The sequence below is a fragment of the Galeopterus variegatus genome, unplaced genomic scaffold (assembly GCF_000696425.1).
Source record: "Galeopterus variegatus unplaced genomic scaffold, G_variegatus-3.0.2 Scaffold320, whole genome shotgun sequence".
NCBI lineage: Eukaryota > Metazoa > Chordata > Mammalia > Dermoptera > Cynocephalidae > Galeopterus > Galeopterus variegatus.
This window is the reverse complement of record NW_007726431.1, coordinates 49,679-68,892: the sequence shown is the minus strand read 5'-3', so window position 1 is coordinate 68,892 and position 19,214 is coordinate 49,679. Positions and strand designations below refer to the sequence as shown.

The window sequence follows — 19,214 nt, the reverse complement described above, 5'->3', positions numbered from 1 at the left end:
AATAAAAAAAAAATAACTTCTGAGAAAAGCTGAACATACAAAGTATAATTACGAATATCTAAATATCCCCCAAAGCTAAGTATTTAAAAACCTGGAAGGAAAATGTCAGCTCAAAATGATACAAAGTATTTCATTTAGAGTGGTTAAACTATGAGTAACATTTTTCCCCTTCTAGATTCTATTTCCCAAGTTTATATAATTTTTCTAATAAAATTAATTAATGTGGTTAAGTGGTATTAGGATGAAAACCATCTCTAAAAATCAATTACATGCATTATAATACTACATCTACCTATGTGCAGTTTAAGGCACTTTGACAAGCAATGTCTTTTTAGAGGTTCAAAACAACTACTTGAGATACGTAGGGCAGATATTTTGATCCACGTTTTTACACAAAGAAACTTAAGTTCAGAGAATGTAACTGACTTGCCTGTAGCTAATAAGAGGTATATTAGAAAGAGAATTCCACTACACCATACTAAACAGGTACATAGTGACCACATTCTACTATACTGCAAAAATTTTGAGTGTAGTGACCATGACTTATTAACCTTGGAATCCAATGTACTACACGACATATAACTGCTGAATAATCATTTCTAAGATGATTTAATTAGTTGATTAATTATATGTAATAGTTGAGTAATTCCTTAGTTATGTTTAAAAATTTCTTTATCTTTCACAACACTAAATCTTTAACAACATTGTTCCTAAAAACATAAATAATCCATTTATCTGGACAAGTGTTAGGATACTTGTTTTATAACTTTAAACTAATTTAAAATGTAGTGTGGTGGCTTATTTTTTAAAAAATTTTTTTGGCAGCTGGATGATACAGTGATCCAAACTCTTGACCTTGGTGTTACATGGCCACGCTCTAACCAACTGAGCTATCTGGCCAGCCCTTATTTTTTCTTTTAATTTAATACATCTTTTTGTCAAGTAGATAATCACTCTCAATTTTACCAGTTTTCACAAGATGATTGTTTAGGATGATGTATGTTTATTCAATGAAGAATAATGCTCTAAATAGTTCTCAAGGAGCATAAAATAGAATTCAGCTATTAGAGGCACTGGGAAAATCTGGCCACAGGAATTTCAGTAAGCTAAAATGAATAAGTGAATCATATCAGAGAGCATTAAATGAATCATATCAGAGAGCACACTAAAAATTACCAAAAATGTTCACTGTCTTCTTTCAGATCAAACAATACTTTATGATGATATTTCATGTTACTTCATTTTTAAACCATGACTAATTACAATGCCAATGCTTCCAAAACCAACAATGACCTCACTTTTAAAACATTCTTGTCAGGATAACATTTTCTTTCTAAAACATTACACTCATTCCTTTTAGCCAACCCTAATATTGAGTTCCCAAAAGTTTAATCAGCTACATTTTTCCTATCCAATAGGCCAACTGTTATAACATTTTTTGAGGGGGCAAAAATGTTATAAAAAATAAATGACTACTTTAAATGGTAGTCTGAAAAAAATGCACTCTTGTCAGGAAGAACAGCTATATTTGGTCACATGTCATATTACTAGGGAAGATACATATTGTTTTATATGAGCCCATTTGGTTAAAACTAAAAGCTCTATTAGAAATCTTCACATTGAACTACAACACTATTAAAGAAACAAAATTGACCCCCTTATGCATTCTGATTACTAATGCTATCTTCAAACTTATGATAATACTGAAGTGGTCAGTTAATGAAGTGGTCGGGTAAGAGTAGGTCCTGTGCTGTGAATTTAACTTAAGTATACTTTGGATTATATGTTATAAAAGGTTTTTATCATATCTTTTGATAAACTTTAATGGTATAAAACAAGCAAAGATCATGCAAGTTTCATGGGAAACGTTCATAAAAAAATTAAGTGTTTAGATTCAAGGATAAACCAAGTAGAATGACAAATCTGAATAGGAGAAGGAACACTTTAAGACAAATATGTCCACCCTTTTAAAAAGAACTTAGTACACAATAATGTTATTCTCAAAAATTCCTTCAGGCTTCAAAGAGAAATATAGGTTAAATATGGACCCTAACATCATTTAGATTATCTTCTCCTATGAAATTATAAGCCTGGTTTTGAATGAAAAAATAATGTGGCTACATTTTATAATTCTATGTCATGTTTCTAAACTGCAATGCTTCAGCATGAGTTTAAAAAAAAGGCTTAGAAAAAGCACTGGTCTGGGAACAGTGATGGTAAGAGCTACATTTATTAAATGTTTACTCTATACCAAGTTCATGACTTTTATTGAATCTCATAATGATCCTACAGAGTTAGATATTATTCTATTATTATTATTATTTCCATTATACAGAGGGAAAAACAAAAACCCAGAGAATTTTGTTTCACTGCCAAACAATGCAGTTTTAAACTGTTTAAGAAGTCCCTTCATTGTTTTTACACGCTTTAAAGGTATATGAAACCCTACCAATTTCTCTAAGGAGCTTTCTAAAAAGAAATGGTTGTGTCTAAGCATCTTTAACTTTCATATGAGAAAACTAAGTCCCAGGGAAAAATGTAACTTGTCCAACATATATTGTGTTTGGATAAGAGACGCTCTGTCACTTTTTTAAATAAGGAATTTTGCTGCTTAATTAATTAGGGATTCATATCCATAATATACAAGGAACTCAACCAATTACACAGTAAAAAAACAAATAACCCAATTTAAAAAATGGGCAAAGGAGCCGAATAGACATTTTTCAAAGGAAGACATACAAATGGCCAACAGGTACATGAAAAAATGCTCAACATCACTAGTCATCAGGGAAATGCAAATTAAAACCACATTAAGATACCACCTCACCTCAGTTACAATGGCGATTATCAAAGACGGTGAATAACAAATGGTAAAGTATTATTGCCCTACAAAATAACCTAAATCTAATCAGGTTCTATCTACTAGGTTATAAGAAAAAGAAGGGCCAGAACAAGGAAAAGACCACAAAGATGAAACCAGCTAAATTCAAAATATGGGAAATTCTACAAGACCTGGTTTTTCAATAAATAATGACCAAAAATAAAAAAATAAAAAGGTAGGGGGGGATGACAGGAAATTGTAATAGATTAAAAGAATCTTATAAGACTCACTTAAATGTAATGTTGTAGACCTTGTTTGGATTTTGATTTGAACAAACAAATCACAAGAGTACTTTTTCAGAATTGGGGTAATTTGAATATCAGATGATATTACGGACTTACTTTTTACTTTTTTAGTGATAATGTGGTTTTGTTAGAGAAAAAATATTTTAAAAAATCTATTAACAATAAAGCATGACATACATACAGAAATCCAATCAGTAGACTGATATGTAGTAAGTACTTTGACATATACATAGTCCCTTTCCAAGAAAAGCATTTCATCTTTCTGGTACATATTGGAATTCCAAATCACTAAAAACACTGTCACCCAACTTCCTACCTTCAAACAAAGGTATTAAAGATACCTCCACTGGATAAATGTTAGACAACCAAGTTCTGTTTCTGCCTCAGGATGTTTTCCCATTTAAAATGTAAACATATACTCCATAACATTTGAAAATATCACAAATGTTTAATTATATTATTTCACCATAAATATTAGAAAACTTACGAAATAGAGGAACTGAAGAACAAGCACGTCTCATGATCCTCTTCTTGAATCACTGAATTTATTTTCTTTCCTGTAGCCTTACTTATGGATGTCTTAAGTTTTTTAGCTAGTTTTTTTGGTGTGTTGGTTATCGAAGAGTCTTCTGTACAGCAACTATATACTTCCACCTTTATCTGAAAGTCTGGCCCTGCTTCATTACTAAAAACGAGGGTATTTTGCATAAAGTTAGGAATCTAACTCCACAGAAAATAAAACCATAACATCCTTTGATGTTTTCATAACATTTAAAATCAGCATTTGAAATAGGTTTATGTCAATTAATGTTAATAAAATAGAATCTCCCTGTGTTTAGTATCTAAATGGCCTGAGAAAGTTACTGCAACTTTTGGAGCTACTGGCTTCTAAACTAGGGCAATCTTAACTCAATTCAACTAATATATGCAGGCATATTACTTAAAGAAAAATAAAATACCCAGGTCATTTTGTTGCCAATGCTATTTCTCCTTGTCATTCCTTTAATACTGCTATTTTTAAGGTATTTACATGTGTAATTTCCTGAAATGACTATTCCTCCAAAGCAAAATCTGTTGAACCTTTAAATAAGACTCACTTATAGTCCACTCGCCACTGCACCCCCTCCCCACTTTACCTTTGTACCTAATAACTATAAACATTTCACTATTTGGTTATATAGGGGAAAAAACAAAACAAAACAAAACACAAAAACGATACAAAGGCATATACTTCAAAGCATGAACTCCTTGAGGGCTGGTATATCTTTGTATTCTTTATCTTATTGTATCCATAACCTAGCATTGTGCCTACAGTGTAGAAGTTACTCTGTACATATTTATTAAACCAATATGCAGAAATTCTGCAACTTTAGCAAATTCTGTGATTGGCTTTACCCCTTTTCAGACACAATGAAAGGTAGTTACCTTTAGCATAAAAGAATGTGGTGATATTACTAACAATGATATATACTAAGACTGCGAAAGAGATCTATCAGTAGCAGATGTTGCCTGCAGATGGAAGATCCATCAGCCTCAGAGATTTTAAAAATGCAGCATAGACTTTTTAAGATTTAAATGGCCAATCTACAGTTTGGATAAATCCAAGGAATAACTTCCAGATATTTTTATAGTTTATTATTTGGCAACTTTTAAATATACAGTATTCCTGGTAATGACTAACAAATGTCAATGTTTAGAGGAAAATCAGAGATTCATAAATATTGAATACTTATTAAAAACAATCATAACAAAAAAACGTTTTTAAACATTTAGAACATTAGTCAACAGTTATTTTTAGAAGAATTTAAAATATTTACAGAATTATAAATATTGAATACTTATTAAAAACAATCATAACAAAAAAACGTTTTTAAACATTTAGAACATTTGTCAACAGTTATTTTTAGAAGAATTTAAAATATTTACAGAATTATTAAAAAGTTATAAATCATATGTTGTTTTCCCAAGCAACTTGTATTGTTCTTTCCCTGAAAAACTCTGATTTTTGTCTTTGCAAAAATAGCAAAGTGATATAAAGAAAAGAGCCCATTAACAAGATAATTTTGGCAGAAAAAAATTCACTAGCAATAGTTGATAATGGAAATAAACGTATTCAGATAACTAAGAAAAAATTATTTTTAAGCTTCAGTTATAAAAGCATTTGGGGATATTTTTTGGACCCTAAAACAGTTCCTTCAGTTCAATACAGCTTGTAAGAAAGCCTGCATTACTGCTAATAAGTCAGAACATGTTTTATTTTTCCGCACTGTATAGTTACTATGGGATACTAGAGCAGAAGCCACAAAATATGGTTTACTGTAGTTTCTTTTAACATTAGGATAGTGGAAAACTAGTCCTCTGAAATTTCAACAGGATAGCTCCATAGGTGAAAATGGCAAAAAACATATACATCGATTCTATCTTAATATCTAATTAACATTTAGATATGAAAACAGTGTCTTTGAAAGCTTGAAAGAAATACAAATCCCACACAGATTTAGGCCAATAGACCCTTTGAAAGAGGCCAGGAATAACTTTTGTTAGTTAAAAATGATTTCTGTGGCTACCTGAGGAGTTCTTTCTGGTTCTATATTATGACCACAATAAAATGAGCCTTTAAAAAGCCAGGAACAATAAAAACAACCCCGACGATCACCTATTTTGTTTTTTTTTTAATTGTTCAGGAGTACATGAAAGAAGTGCACCATAAGAAAAAGAACACCCCAAAATTTTACCAAAGTGCTTTTTCCATGGTACACACTTCAGAACTATCCTATAAATAAAATCGTTATACTATTTTACTACTTCTGTAACTAAACCTCCTATATGAGCTAGAAGAACCTGTTTTATGCCCAAATTCACTTTACATCAAATAATGTTAATAGAAATTCTATTAGATCCATGGCTTAGTTAATGGAACTATAAATATTTTTTAAAAATTTTAAATTTATCATATCCAATAAGTCAAATACTTACTGCTAATATTTATTAGATTTCCTTTTTATTTTACATAAGAAAATTGTAGAAATGAGATTCTTTTGGCCAAAGTAACTTTCAAAATCATTTTAAACACTGAAAGATCTTAATACTTCACAATTCCAAAGACTCAATAATTAGGCCTTCCTTTAATAAAAAAAAAAAAAGTAGAATTTTAGATTATTTTCATTCTCTGAAGATTAAAAAAATACTTACAATATGGTTACATTTTCAAAACATATATCTGTTATTGTTTTATCCACAATTACCATGTCAGTATCAAAAACTTTAGCTCCCATTTTGAATAAACAAAAAATGGCATAGCGCTGTGATCCTAGAAAGAAAAAAAAAAAAACATTTTAAGCAGCAATCCATGTAACAAATTATGCCTTCATTATGTTAAAATCTACTTGTTAATATATTCTTATTTAATATGTTGGATAGTGTAACCCTTAATATTTTGTAGTGACTGTTCTGTCAGTATATAGTAACAGCTTACTCAACTAGAACACAATTAAACCAGGGAGTATCAAAAATAAATATATAGGCCTCTCAACAGCCTAAAGAAACTACCAAATTCATAAAATTTATTCCTAGAAAACTCTTTAAGCTTTAATTAATACCAAATTTATTATTTTATATATGTACCATTACCTCTGTTGTTTTGGTTTCCAAGTCTATTTAAGAAAAAGACGTTTTTTATTACAAGTTAAGAGCAGGCACATTAGCAACAGCAAAACATTTCCCACCAAATTAACAGCAAGGGAGGAAACCACACACACAAAAAAATAATAAAAAGTAGACATGGGAACACAAAAAACATAGCTGCTGGGCCCTTCAATTTGGTGATGTTTTAAAAAGCATTAGGTGATTAAAGGGCTAAATCCTCATTACTGAGAAAATGTAGCTCTTCAGAAAAACTTATTCTCTATAGTAATCAGAAAGATTTACTTAATTCCCACACATATTCCTCTGTAAAGTAAATTATATTTCCTAATTGAATAACAAACACTAAACTGATATTAAATTCTTCATATAAAACTAATTATGCTCAGTATGATTCAGTTTTTAAAGTATGAGGAATAAAGCTATCACAGTGACAAGAAAGATAAAGTATTATCATATCTTTTCTGCTTTGCCTCTAACAACTAGAAATCATTTGAGGTTTAACTTCCATGACCTAAACAATATATGGATTTGTGAAGACTATATATAAAGCCATAAAATGCTAAAGGGAAAAAAAAAAAATCTTTCCTTATTATATGCTGCTAAATAATCTGAAGTAACAAAATAAGGCAGAAAAGATCTCTCAGGTTCTGGTCAAATAAAAGAAATGTTGCCTTTATCTTTAGTCTGTAATCATTTTCTTTTGTTCCATACTTCCCTCCTCCACTCTGCACCCTGAACCCGTTAGAAACTCCTTACAACAACTAAAAGTACACTAGGTATACATTATCTTAATTAGTATCAAGCAATTGCAACTTATTTATACTAAAAATCAGAGAACAGTTCAGCAAAATTCTGCTTCTTCTGTCAAATGACATCAATTTATTTCAGTGTGGAAGATGTCCTTTTCCCTGAATAATCACAAATTTACTTTAAAGAAAACATTTTGATTACAAATTAAAATCATACATACGTTCTTTATTGCTGAAGTGATCAGAGTCCTTCCACATTAGTGGTATACGAATATCTATAAAGGAAGGAAAAAGAAATGACAAGTAATCTGGTAAGTTTTACTTCCTGCTCTAACGTGAAACTCTAAATTCCATAATAGATTCTGACCATTAAAGCCAAAATAAAATTTATTATTTAACAGCACATTTTCTAGACATTATTCACGGTTTTTACTTTTAAGAATTATTTAATCTACCAAAAGTTTTTCCTGGCCTCTTTCAAAGGGTCTATTGGCCTAAATCTGTGTGGGATTTGTATTTCTTTCAAGCTTTCAAAGACACTGTTTTCATATCTAAATGTTAATCTACATGAAATTTTTGGGTATGTGAGGTGAAAATATAAATACTCTTCTTATAAAAATAATTGTTCTATCTGCATGTATATATCATTCTCTTCCTCACTGACTTATGATGCCATCTTTATCATATTCACTACTCAGAGTAAATATCTGTTCCTCGGCTACATATTTTATGGATCTAATGCAATCATTTATCAGTTACTGTCTATCTTAATGCCTACACCATGCTATACAACTACTGTAGCATTATACTACACTTTATTATCTATTAGAAATGGTTCCTTTTAAAAACATATTATATTTTTAGAATTATTTTGTTAAAATCCCCCCTCCCAAATGTTTTATTAGTATTCTATTATCCAAATTAATTTGGGAATAGATAACTTTAAAATATCTGTCTTTTTACAGAGTAGCATGATATATTTACCCTTACATTTTTATTAAGGTTATTCTTGGGTATTTAATGTTTTGATTTTTTGTTATTTTTACTGTGAAGGAGATCTTTTTGCCATTATATTTTCTAACTAGTTATTGCTGGTTTTGAGAGAAATGACCACTTTTGTATATTTATCTTGAATCCAGCCACTTTTACTAAATTTCTTTTATTAATTCATATACTGTTTTAGTAAATTTCCTTAGGTTTTACAGATCTGCAATCTATTGTCTCCAAATAGTACTGAATTTGTGTATTCCTTTTCAATAGTGTCATCTTTTATTCTTATTCTTTTAGCTAGAATTTCTAAAACAGTGTTAAATTAAACTGACATTATAGACATCATTATCTTGTTCTTATTTTAATGGGAATGCCTTTATTGTTTTATAATTATGACTTGGCTGATGTCCTGTCAAAGAGCCCATTTCTTCTTGCTTGACCACAGTTGCTGACTCATTTCATTCCACAACTGTTCTTGCTCACAGCCGTTCTAGCTTTGTTAGGGTGGCATTAACTATTTACACTATCATAGAAAGAAAGAACATGGACCCTGACTTCCTTTGCTGTACACCCACAGCCTGTGTGTCAGTCTTACCCCTTCCCATGCTTAGCTATGTCAGCTCCCCAAGAGGAGAAGGTGGATATTTCTTATATATTTCCCAGTTGGTCTGTACTGTTCAGATAGCAAAGGATGTGTAACCCATCAACTATGTTTCCTAATTCAGCTTCAAATGATAGAAGTTCCTTCCAGACTCTTGAAAACGGTTGACTCAGTTTTAGTTTACAGTACTCTTACTTTGTGTTTTTTTTACATCTTTATTAACATTTCTAATTCAGCTTCAAATGATAGAAGTTCCTTCCAGACTCTTGAAAACGGTTGACTCAGTTTTACTTTACAGTACTCTTACTTTGTGTTTTTTTTACATCTTTATTAACATTTCAATGGTAAACTGAGAGAGTCATAATAGGACAGCTAACGATGTTATCAGGTCCTAGAAGTGTATCATTCTCAAAAGTGAAAACTGAGGCACTTGGTGAAGTGATTTGATTTGGTCATTGAATTAGTAGTCAGTGAATAAGCTGAGACAATTATTACAATGTATTATTTGGTGTTCAGCAGAAATAATCAGAATAAATCTCCATTATTCTTTTTTACTTTTATAAATATCTGGCCAGTGAGTGGTAAAGCTAGAAATGGAAAACTTGGGTATGTCCTGGCTATCAATATAATCTGGGAAATATTATGAAACTTTGTTGCAAATACTCATTTTTGTCTAAACATATGTCACATTTTCATACAAATGTCAAAAGAAAATGGATTTATAAAGGTGAATTTGTTTTTTTATTTCTGTGTTTTTACAACTACATAGGCAAGATATAATTAAGTCTACGCAAAGCTGAAAAGACATTACATATGTGTCCCATCTTCTGAGAGTTTCAATTCCTCAATTTAATTTAAAATTATCTTTTGGAAAGAAGAAACACATGCAGAAATAAGTTCAATTTTTACACTTGAGTATTTGTGGTCAGGAAGATTCTTTTTATTTTACTTTAAAAGCTTTTACTTAAGGCCCTTTCTAAATATACAGTTCATTTTTAATACCATGTACTGCTGTAATCTATAAACTATTTACTATGAAATAACAATAGATGTTGACTCTATCATGGCATTTGAGTCTTCAATAGCAATTTAACATCTCATTTGTATACTGAGAGGCACCGTATTAGAATGAAGAAATGGAGGATTATGTTTAAGTATTTTTAGAAAATCCTCTTTAAAGACCTATAATATTTTATTTATTCACGTTAAAGAGTATTAAACTTAGTGAACAACTACTATGTGAAAGTACTATGTTTGGCAGCAAAAGGATACAAGGAGTGATAAAACATGTTTTATTTTAGTCATATAATTGGAAAGATGAAAACATGAATATAACTATGAAACAAGCAATGGATTTTTTATATAGTTCAGTTATTTTTCTGAAGAATTTTTTGTTTAGCTGAGGGCAATTTCTCTGATTTTGGCCAATTATGCCCTATGTAAAATGCAGGTTTACTCTTCCTGTAAGGTCATTTTTGTTTATCCATAAAGACATTTCTGAAAATAGTTCCTTGGGTGATGGCCTGAAATGCAGCAGCAAGCTCCCTAGTACAAGGCTCTTGGCCAATGTAATAACCTAGTTATTACTTAGGGACTAATGGAGGTACATACTATTGTTTCCAAAATGTACTGATGAGACAATATTTGTAAAAGTGTATTACCTAACTAATGTACCCACGAATCAGCCATGTATTCACTTCACTCTGTGGCATCGCCAAGCTGTTGTCTTTAGCTTCCTTAACACTTTGGAGAAACTGAGACTACACAGCATAAGTGCCATCTAGTGGTAAACGGTCTCCTAACTGCATTAGGAATTCAGAGAAAGGAAATATCACTTCTAGCTGGGAAGATGACAGGGAAGGTTTTATAGATGAGCAAATAGATCGCAAAGAAAATATAGTTATTTTCTGAGCTAACTGGGTGCCAGAAGCATGGGATGTGTTGACAGGACAAAGAGAGAAATGTCTGCCTAAAGCAGACAGCTTATGTATAGGAGTAATGGGAGATACGGCTAGAAAAAGAATTGGGTCAGAATGGAAAACTGGGGGGAAAAGGTTTGATCTTTATCCTACAGGCAGCAAAGAGAAGTCATCCATCCAGCAAATATTCACTGAGCAATTACTACGTGCCAAGCACTGTGCAAGCTTCTAGGTATAAAGTGATGAACAAAATAAACATGGTTCCAACCCTCATGGAACTTCTGGCCTAGTCAAACATTAAAAACATTATTAAAACTTCAGAGTGGAAAAGAAATGGAGAGCCAAAAGGCCTGGGTTTGCAGCCCAGCTCAGCCATTTACAAGTCACTAAACATCTGAGTCTGTAGAAAATGAGAACTATCCTACCTAATTTACCAGTATGCACTGAGGAGAAAACTGCATAATATATGCAATGCATGAAATAGTTTCTCAAACTGTAAAGAGCTACACAAATATAGAGCATTATAATGAAAACAAGGATATAGGTATGAAAAATAAAGAGAATGGAAGCAGGGAGAAAAACAAAACCTACCAACTATAGTTACTTCATGGAATTTATTCAGCAATATAAAATGAATAGTTTCTCAAACTGTAAAGAGCTACACAAATATAGAGCATTATAATGAAAACAAGGATACAGGTATGAAAAATAAAGAGAATGGAAGCAGGGAGAAAAACAAAACCTACCAACTATAGTTACTTCATGGAATTTATTCAGCAATATAAAATAATCCGTCTATAGTATACCTGATATGGCAATCTTTCCTTTACACGCTGTTCGTTCTTTACTTTCAAAATTCACATCACTGTCAAAAAACCAAAACAAAAAAAACACCTTATTAAAAAAATAGATCTTACCTCATAAGCAATTATTTTAAGTCTTTCACAAATGCCTAAACATTAAAAACAAACATATACCTATGAATAATAATGACTTGCAATTAATGTAAACAATTTGACTCAAACTTTAAGATGGTTAGTCAACAGCTAGCTAACTTTAGTAGAAACATACAGAGGCATTCTCTGATTTTTCATATAAACTTCATATTACCTGATGATTGTATACCAGTTACTCCATAATAAAAGCCTTTTGTGATCACTTGCATTTATAAATAAGATGTACAATATTTGCCACGTCCCCAGAAGTATAATACCTTGGTTCACTATTTCATAAATTACATTTCTAGCTTACTATAGTAGCCTGAAAAAGTTAATAAACTTCCCAATCATGCAACTTGCTGTTCAGGAACACCTTATCCTTATAGAATCTGACAGATATCCAAAGAATTACTCTCTGCTATATATTTATATGCAGTTAATATCATATTTCATTTCTCCCAAATTCCAAAGAACTAAGCATATACTAAAACAATAAATTAACTAATTATGGTGGGAAAGGAAAGGAATGGCTCTGTAGAGAGAATAAAATGTGGAAAGGAAAATATTATTATGACAATAGGAAAAAGTTTCAAAGGAAATTCTGGGGATATAAGGCACTTCCAAGTCTGACTTTAGAATACACTGTTACCGTTTAAAAAACTTTCAAAGTAGTTATATCCTACTAGATCAAAACAATTCCATCCTTTAATATTTCCCCAGTATCCTATTTCCTAATAACCTGCATTTAGAGATTAGCATTCCATTTCTAGGGCAGTATTTTCAAGAGTATTCTTTTTTGTATGTTTTTTATCCCTATTTAATTTGGTTAACTAGTTAATTGCCACCAAATTTAATTAGGTGCTTCAAATATGTGAAAGATGGAAACTTTCCATTTGAATACTATTTAACTCAAAGATTGGGTGGGAGTTTAAAGTGGGAAGTTATCTAAATTAATTTTCAGAAGATAACACCAACTCATTGCTTTCAGTAGGCTTGTTAAAAAGACTACCTATATATTCATTATCATGTGTCCAAATTCGAAAACAAAATATATCATCTTTTTTTACCCCCTTACTGGAATAAACACATATATTTATAGGTGAAGTATATTCCAAATGAGCTAAAATAATTTACTGACATACTTAAGTTGGTAAGTTTATATGGGATATTTATGTGGTACTTATAGAATCACATGCTAGGTATGAATAAAATAATGTAGTAGATTTAAAGACATTTATTCTCAGAATCTTATCTAATTACTTTATGGTCATACCTGGTATTTAAGTAGGAAATTCACCAGTGAAAAATACAAGAACTAATTAATTATTTCAAAGTGTTTCATCAAATCATAAATTCAAAAAAGTCAAGTTCAACACTTTATATTAAGAACATTATCATGCTTTTTAGTGTATCACAGAAAAGTTCAATTGAATAGTCATATATTTTGGTGAAAATACATATTGAAAGGACCACTAGAAATCAAACACAAATCTGAATTTCTTCAAACTGGTACAAGAAATACCATATAAATACAGTTGGTTGGCATTTGCAATATTTTAAAAGACACCTTCTACATGAGCAACACATAAATTCTTAAAATACTTACTTCAGTGAAAAAATACAAGGAAGTTCCTATATGACGAGTAACTTAAGTATCCTGGAATAGGTCATAGATTATAGTAAAGTTGAAATTCATTAGGTATTAGTATATCAGATTAAATTTGAAGCTTTGGCAGGCAAATGAAATTCTGAAATACTAGAACCACTAAAAGCAAACCTACTGAATATGTACCAAAACAGAACAAAAAATATCTTCTCCCTTCCAAACTATTCAATTGCTTGGCAAAGTACAGCTTTCCTCCCTGCATTTTTAAACTATATGCATAGGCATTTCCAAGACCAGGCAGCAAACTTATTACATATATACAAATATTATAAAGCTATAATAAAAATCCAATTAACAATATAATCTTACAGAATAATTAAGTCTGTCTTTTAAAAAATGAGAGAAACAGAACTGAAGTCATTCAGCCTCAATTTTCTGAAGCCTGAATTATTTTCAATTTGAATAACTCCCAAAATTGTTATTTAGGGTGCTAAAATGTGATATTTTTCTAATTAATCCAAATTGACAATAAAATTGTTAAACATTATCTATTTAATAATGTGCTACTGTAGCTAATAGTTTGCTACAGTTAAATAAATGCTTGTTTAAAAATCTGCAATGTTAATGCCAATTCTGAATGCTACAATTAGAAAGCCAGCCTGAGGAAAAAACAAATAACCACAAAATTACCTAAACAAAACACAGCTAAAATAATAGTGTACCTTATTCTATGAACCTGGTTTAGAGCATTATTTTGGTGAGACTTATAAATGCTAATTTAAAAGACAGAGATAAACAAATAAAAGACAAACATTTTACTACTTATATTTCTGCCTGTAGGTAAATAAACTGACCAACAGAGGGTGCCAATCTGCCACTCTGATGCTTAAAAATCAGTATTAAAATCGACTGCATAAATACAAATTATCCTTTTTATTATTCCATATGGAAATTTAAAATAGCACTTCTTTGCCAAAATTAACAAGTTGTAACGAGAAATAGTACAATGATAAAAGTATTTTACATTTTCTTTATGAAGTACAAAAAAAAATTCTAAATGGGATTCTATCATTTGAAAGCAGATTATAAAATCCTTCACCTCTTAAGCAAGTAAGTGAAAACTAAGATACTCAGAAATGCTTAGCATGGAATTTTAAGCCATCATAAACTATGTGGTATAAAATTATTAGCTTCATAAATATCTTATATTGGGAAGATGAGCTTTCTATTCCAAATGTGACATACTCTTCAACAGACACCAAACTATACGAAATTTAAGAAATAAAATCAGCAGTGTCTTTAAATACATGTTTTATTATATAATTACTAAAAGTACACAATTTTCACTTCCAACCTACACTTTTTCTTTTTTTAAGTTATGGTACATAAGCAATAAACTAGGAAAGTGGAGTATAAGAAACTAGTATAGTAATCACATAAAACTCACAGTTATTTTGGCACTATTAAAAGTCACAATTATGTTGAATGGCATACATAATTAAGTCCTATAAAATGGCTGTGACTAGTACTATTTCTACAAAGCTAAATTAAACATTTCAGAAGTTAAGTCAAGAAGAAATGGGTTGGGTGGGGCACAGAAGGGGAGGGATGGATGGAAGATATTGCTAAAATGTAAGCTCTGTGAGCACAGAGAACTTTTTTGTCTAGTATGTTCACTGTTCTATCACCAGGTCTGGTATACAACAGTACATTCTAGGGTACTCAATGAATGTTTAGGGACTACTGACTGAAATGAAATAAGGATATGGTGATTTTGCTGGAACAAGCAGTAGATTTGAACTTTGAATTTTACTCATCAGTAACTATTTATGTTAGTGAGTTGCTGTTAACCTCTTAGCCTCAGCATCCTTATCTGCAAAATAGGTAAAATATTTATTTCACAGAGCTACTGAATAAATTAATGTTTTAAATGGATTCTATGCCATTCTTTAAAATGTTACACAAATACAAGAATTAAATTATGAGTATTTATATTTTGGGGCTCAGTATTTAGCTCGGGGCTTAAGTAGAGGAGTCACTAAACCATTTGTTAAAGTGATTAGAGTATGACTTCCCAGTTCCTGTAAAAAAGTGGTAGCCATCTAAACAAGATTCTCTCACACGTCCCATAAAAGCCTTCAGATCAATAAGGAAAGCAAATAAAATCACCTATAGCCTACACCAACAGTGTATCTTAAAAACAGAGATTACCCCAAACTTCAATTTACAGGTCAATTGGGAAAATATCTCAGACTACCAAAGCCAGCTCCTGGAGACTTTACCCAAGTAGAGTTAGGTGGGCACTGCAAAACACACATAATATCAATTTAGGATCTCCCCTAGAAGAATAGAGAGAATGGGTACAAGACCTGGTGGATATCACAGCACTGAATCCTAAAGAGTTAAAAGGGAGGGCTCCAAAAGTACTCTGATTCAAAATCTGTTAGTCCTGTGAAGAAGAGAGATGCCCAATGGGGGAGGTGTTCTTTGGAGGCTTGGCCGGGAAGAAAAAGAAGGAAGAAAGCAGTTGAAGTTAAAAACTCCAAGAAACAAAACAGCACCAGAGAATCAGAAAATCAACCAACCAACATCCCCAAAGTCATCACCAATTAAAGAAATCTCTCTTCAATGTTCCAATAACAGAAAATATTCTTGAACTAAGAAATCAAGCAAGCCCTTTTAGCAACCTCCCATACCCACTCCTAATCACTTGGCCCAGGAAAATCCCGCATATCTCATTAGGGACAAAAAAGGACCCCGATATCCATAGAAAGCTACTATGAATAGAGAATCAAAACTCTTCAGTTGATACAATAATCTACCAATCCCACCTTCAAAACCATAAAGTAACAAAAAACTAACACAACACTCCAAAATGAATTGTCAGTTAGACAATTTATTGCAAATATGAAAGAAACCTGGAATCTGAAATCTAAAATCTCAGACTAGTAAAAGATAAACAATAGGGAGAGATATAAAGAGGGGCAGAAAGAGAGGAAAGAATAAGAAAAGAAATTGGAAAAATATAAAACCATTTCTGAAATGTCAATTAAAATATAAGGTACCCAAAGACGAATAAGTAGAAGTGAAAGTACACTAAGGGACACAGTGGATGGAAATGAAAAGAACCAGCAGAACAAAAATGAAATAAAGTGCTAAAAAATATCAGAAGTGGTAGGCATAGAAGACAGTCAAAGAAGATCCAATTTATGTGTAACTGGAATTCTTAAATAAGAAAAACAAATTAATGAGATAGAATTAATACTTTATAATCCAGGAAAACTTTCTGAAAATAAAGAATGGAATCTAGATATTGATAGGGCTCTAAATGAGCCAAATGGTCAGCCTTACATATATTCCAGTACAATGATCAGAGTTTAAGATAAAAAACAAAACCAAAAGCCAAAACAAAACAAACAAAAAAAAAAACACCATCATAAAAACTTCTAATTTCTAGGCAAAAAGACCAAGTTATTTACAAAGGAAAGAAAATTAAACATTTCTTGATAACAAGATTTCTTGATAACAAGACAACAATGGAGCAAAGTTTTCAAGAAACTCAAGGAAAGAAACTGTTGGCTAAGGATTTTATAACTAGCCAAGTAGCCCTTTAAGTAGCAGCACTAAAGAAAAAAAAAACTTGAAACATGGAAGAACGTGAAGAAAACTGTACTCATGTTGGGCGATCTACTAGCTGATGAGCTTCTTCCAAAAGAGATGATTTTGGAAAGCACAACAAAAGGACAGGTAGTTAACATTATACATATTTAAGTGCAGATCAAAGACTAATATATAGGTGAAGATATGAGTACAACATTAGCCTGTAAATACTGTCCACTCCACCAAAGCAGTAATAACACTTAAAAAAAAAAAAAAAAAGTGGAGAAGGGAGAAACAGGAAAATAGAATAAGCTCATTGATCTCAACATAGATAAAAAGTAGAAATGAAATGATATCATTTAAAGCAGAAAAACAAAATAGTAGAAGTCTAAGAAAGGAAAGAACTGAGGGTATTATATAAACTTGTCAGTATGTGAAGTTTTAATATAAAGTTATAGTAACTATGATGACTTATAAAACTGTCCCAAAATTCAGAAAACAGTAACAAAATAGATCACATAGTAAAAAACAGATTGTAATTATAATATACATAGTTAACATAAAAGAATATGACTGGCTAAAATCAAATATATATCATACCAATAAATATAAATGGGCTTAATTTCTCCATTCAAAGGATTTTCAGATTGGTTGGTAATTAAAAACCCAATTCTAGGATGAATACAAAAAACGTATCTTCAAAGGTGATTCTGAAAGGCTGAAAATAAAGAGATGAGCAAAGATACACTGAATAAATGCAAACAAGAAAGCAGGGGATGTGATTTGGTTATCAGGAAAGGTAGGATAAGGTCAAAAAGCATTACCTGAGACAACAATAACAACAAAAGGAAACTTTTTAATGCTAAAGGCTGCAACTGACAATGACTATATGACAAGTACCTAATGTACCAAATGTTACACAGCATCTTCATAAAGCAGAATGTACAGGAGATAAGGATAAAGACAGCAAAACCTTAATAACAAAAAATCTTAACCTATTTCTTTCAGTACAAGACAGTTTAAGTGGTCAAAAAATAATGATGGCTATCGAAGACCTTATAAAACCTTTAAAACAAAAACAGTTATTAACACAGATCTTTTGAACACACATAGCAAACTTTGTATAACCATGTTTTAGCCAATGAAAGTCATGAAAATGGACCATATTAAGTCATAAGGAAATGCTCAAGATATTCCATAAAGCTGAATAAATAAAAATTTATCTGATCAAGATGGAACTAAATGAATTCCTCTTTTGGTAATGGCAGAGTAATTCACGTTAGAGAAATTCTCACAAAGAAAACAATACAAAATCTAGAAAAACTTTAAAAAAAACAACTACCTAAAGGGACTAGCAAGCAACCAAAAGTAGGCAGAAATTGGAAGAGTCAACAATGGAAAAAGGGAATGGCACCATGGTATTTGGCAGTATGGTATTTTCATACAGTGGAAAACTACAAAGAGGAAAAAATATCTGACACATTATCACATAAAAAATCTCAAAAGTATTATGCTGAAAGAAAGAAACCTCTATCATACAATTCCATTTGTATTAAGGCCTAGAAACAGGCAAAATTAACCTATCGTGGAAAAAAATCAGAACAGTGGCTGCCTCTTGGTGTGGGGACAGAGACAAGAACTACTAATTGCGAATTGGGAAGGGGCACAAGGAAACATGATATATCCAAAAATGCAATTAATTCAAAGAGAAAAAAAGTAAACACAGAAACAACCCTGTTTATGAAATTAATAACAGAACAATTCAGAGAGAAAAAGATCATTTTAAGCAACTTTTAAACATGGTTCTCTGCTCTATATCCACTGAAATGTATGCATACGTGCATGTTACACACACACACACACACACACACAGAACTGCATAACTTATTCTGAATTACATCATAAAAAATGAATTATCATCACATTGTATATATGTATTAAAATATAACTCTGTACCCCATAAATATGCACAATTAATACATGTCAATTGAAATAAATTTTTAAAAAACAAAAAAACCCGAATTAATAGATAAACAGAAG

At 31.1% G+C, this 19,214-nt stretch overlaps 1 protein-coding gene across 1 annotated transcript in view; it reads right to left on the bottom strand.

Moving 5' to 3' along the window:
- The window catches only part of RTKN2 (rhotekin 2), a 65,785-nt gene that overhangs the window by 30,043 nt on the left and 16,528 nt on the right, over window positions 1–19,214 (bottom strand). The window contains exons 3-6 of the mRNA XM_008567459.1: window positions 11,837–11,895; window positions 7,742–7,795; window positions 6,319–6,436; window positions 3,614–3,811 (exon numbers count right to left, since the gene is read on the bottom strand). Coding sequence (XP_008565681.1) covers window positions 3,614–3,811; window positions 6,319–6,436; window positions 7,742–7,795; window positions 11,837–11,895 — 429 coding nt within the window. The remainder of the gene's footprint in view (window positions 1–3,613; window positions 3,812–6,318; window positions 6,437–7,741; window positions 7,796–11,836; window positions 11,896–19,214) is intronic.